Consider the following 1,425-nt stretch of genomic DNA (forward strand, 5'->3'; position numbering starts at 1 on the left):
TAATATATTAATCAGATATGGATTAAAGTTTATCACGAAACAAGGAATTCGGTACAGGATGAAGCAGTCCGTCGAAGAAGTAATAAAAAAAATAACTATGAGTCTTTAATGTAAATGGAACATCGTTATTAGCGATTGCGCCGTGAGTATGATGAGCGGTTGCCAAGCAACCAAATATCTTAAGCCATCCAGTAAAGCACCGAAGGCAACGTCCTGCGATAGCCACGGGGAAGGCGCTATCTTCCTGAGATCTATCTTTTCTTTGCAGTACGGGCAAGTTTGCTTTTTACCTACAATCATCCAGCCCTTAATACAATTATGGTGCACCCTGGATAGCAGAGATATGCAGTGTCAGCATGTGAACCGTGATCGCTATTCTTCATGACATCACAAATTAACGGGAGGAAACAGCATGTGCAATTGACGCCCATTCCGAATACTTCACGTGGAACAATGCCTTAATCGTCGACGCCAGTACATTCGTAGGTATGATGGTGAAGAGTAAAACTGTTTGTGTTCCTCTTTCAAACGAAAGTGTTACTGTGTCCCCTTTTGGGGTTTGATGTTTGTAGTATTTGTTCGCATGTTGCTACTTATGGGCGGAACTTTTTTATTCGTATACGATCACACGGGCAACCTAACAGTAAACAATAAACAATCCGCCTGGCTGGAACTGAACCAGGCCCATGAATATAATACAACCCCTACAACACAACATCATGATCGAAAACTGTATACTAATATTTAGCACTCCAATAAATGTATGACCCAACAGTCACATGTACATGCCGGCATCGTCTCTAGTGAAGTGTGAGCAAATACTTTCGTCATAGGTATAAATAGTGATACATATGAGGACAGTCTATATCTAAACACACCACACCTTTTTAACATATGAAAGGTGCACGCATCTGCCTAGCGACAGATAATAATGTCTATTGTGCCGAAGTAGATATGCTCATCTAGGAGACAACTACTATATATAAAAAACGACATGCATACGATGGAGCTCACCTGCGCCTACGTAAACGAACAAGGAATAAATATCAACTAGGAAATGTAAAAGCGATGGCAGAATTTGTTAACGGATATGGCGAACATACTTGTGATTGCATTCTAGTATCAGTTGATCATCGCTCTGAGGCATAAAATCGTCCCCACAAACAGCACAGACGTTGTCGCTCAGATATTTCTTTGGGATACCCGTGTCCGAGTAATACTGCATCATCGAAAGGAAGTGAGAAGCTGAATAAGATCGGCCAGATAAGTACGCAACCAGCAAGGTGTGGAGAGGTAGACTACATACATACATACATACACATATGTACTGTATATATATATAAGATATAGATGTAGATATAGATATAGATACAAATAAAAGTACAGATATAGATAATATTGCTATAGATATATGTATAGATATAC

General features: G+C 39.6%; 1 protein-coding gene across 1 annotated transcript; it reads right to left on the reverse strand.

The window, feature by feature from the left end:
- Window positions 1-99: 99 nt before the first annotated feature.
- SARC_16141 (hypothetical protein) lies at window positions 100-1,220 on the reverse strand (the record flags this gene model as incomplete). Its single annotated transcript, XM_014289748.1, has 2 exons — window positions 100-328; window positions 1,104-1,220. Coding segments are annotated over 2 exons (340 nt in total), but the record flags the coding sequence as incomplete, so codon positions are not given.
- Between the last annotated feature and the right edge of the window lie 205 nt (window positions 1,221-1,425).

Source organism: Sphaeroforma arctica (genome assembly GCF_001186125.1).
Source record: "Sphaeroforma arctica JP610 unplaced genomic scaffold supercont1.7448, whole genome shotgun sequence".
Lineage (NCBI taxonomy): Eukaryota > Ichthyosporea > Ichthyophonida > Sphaeroforma > Sphaeroforma arctica.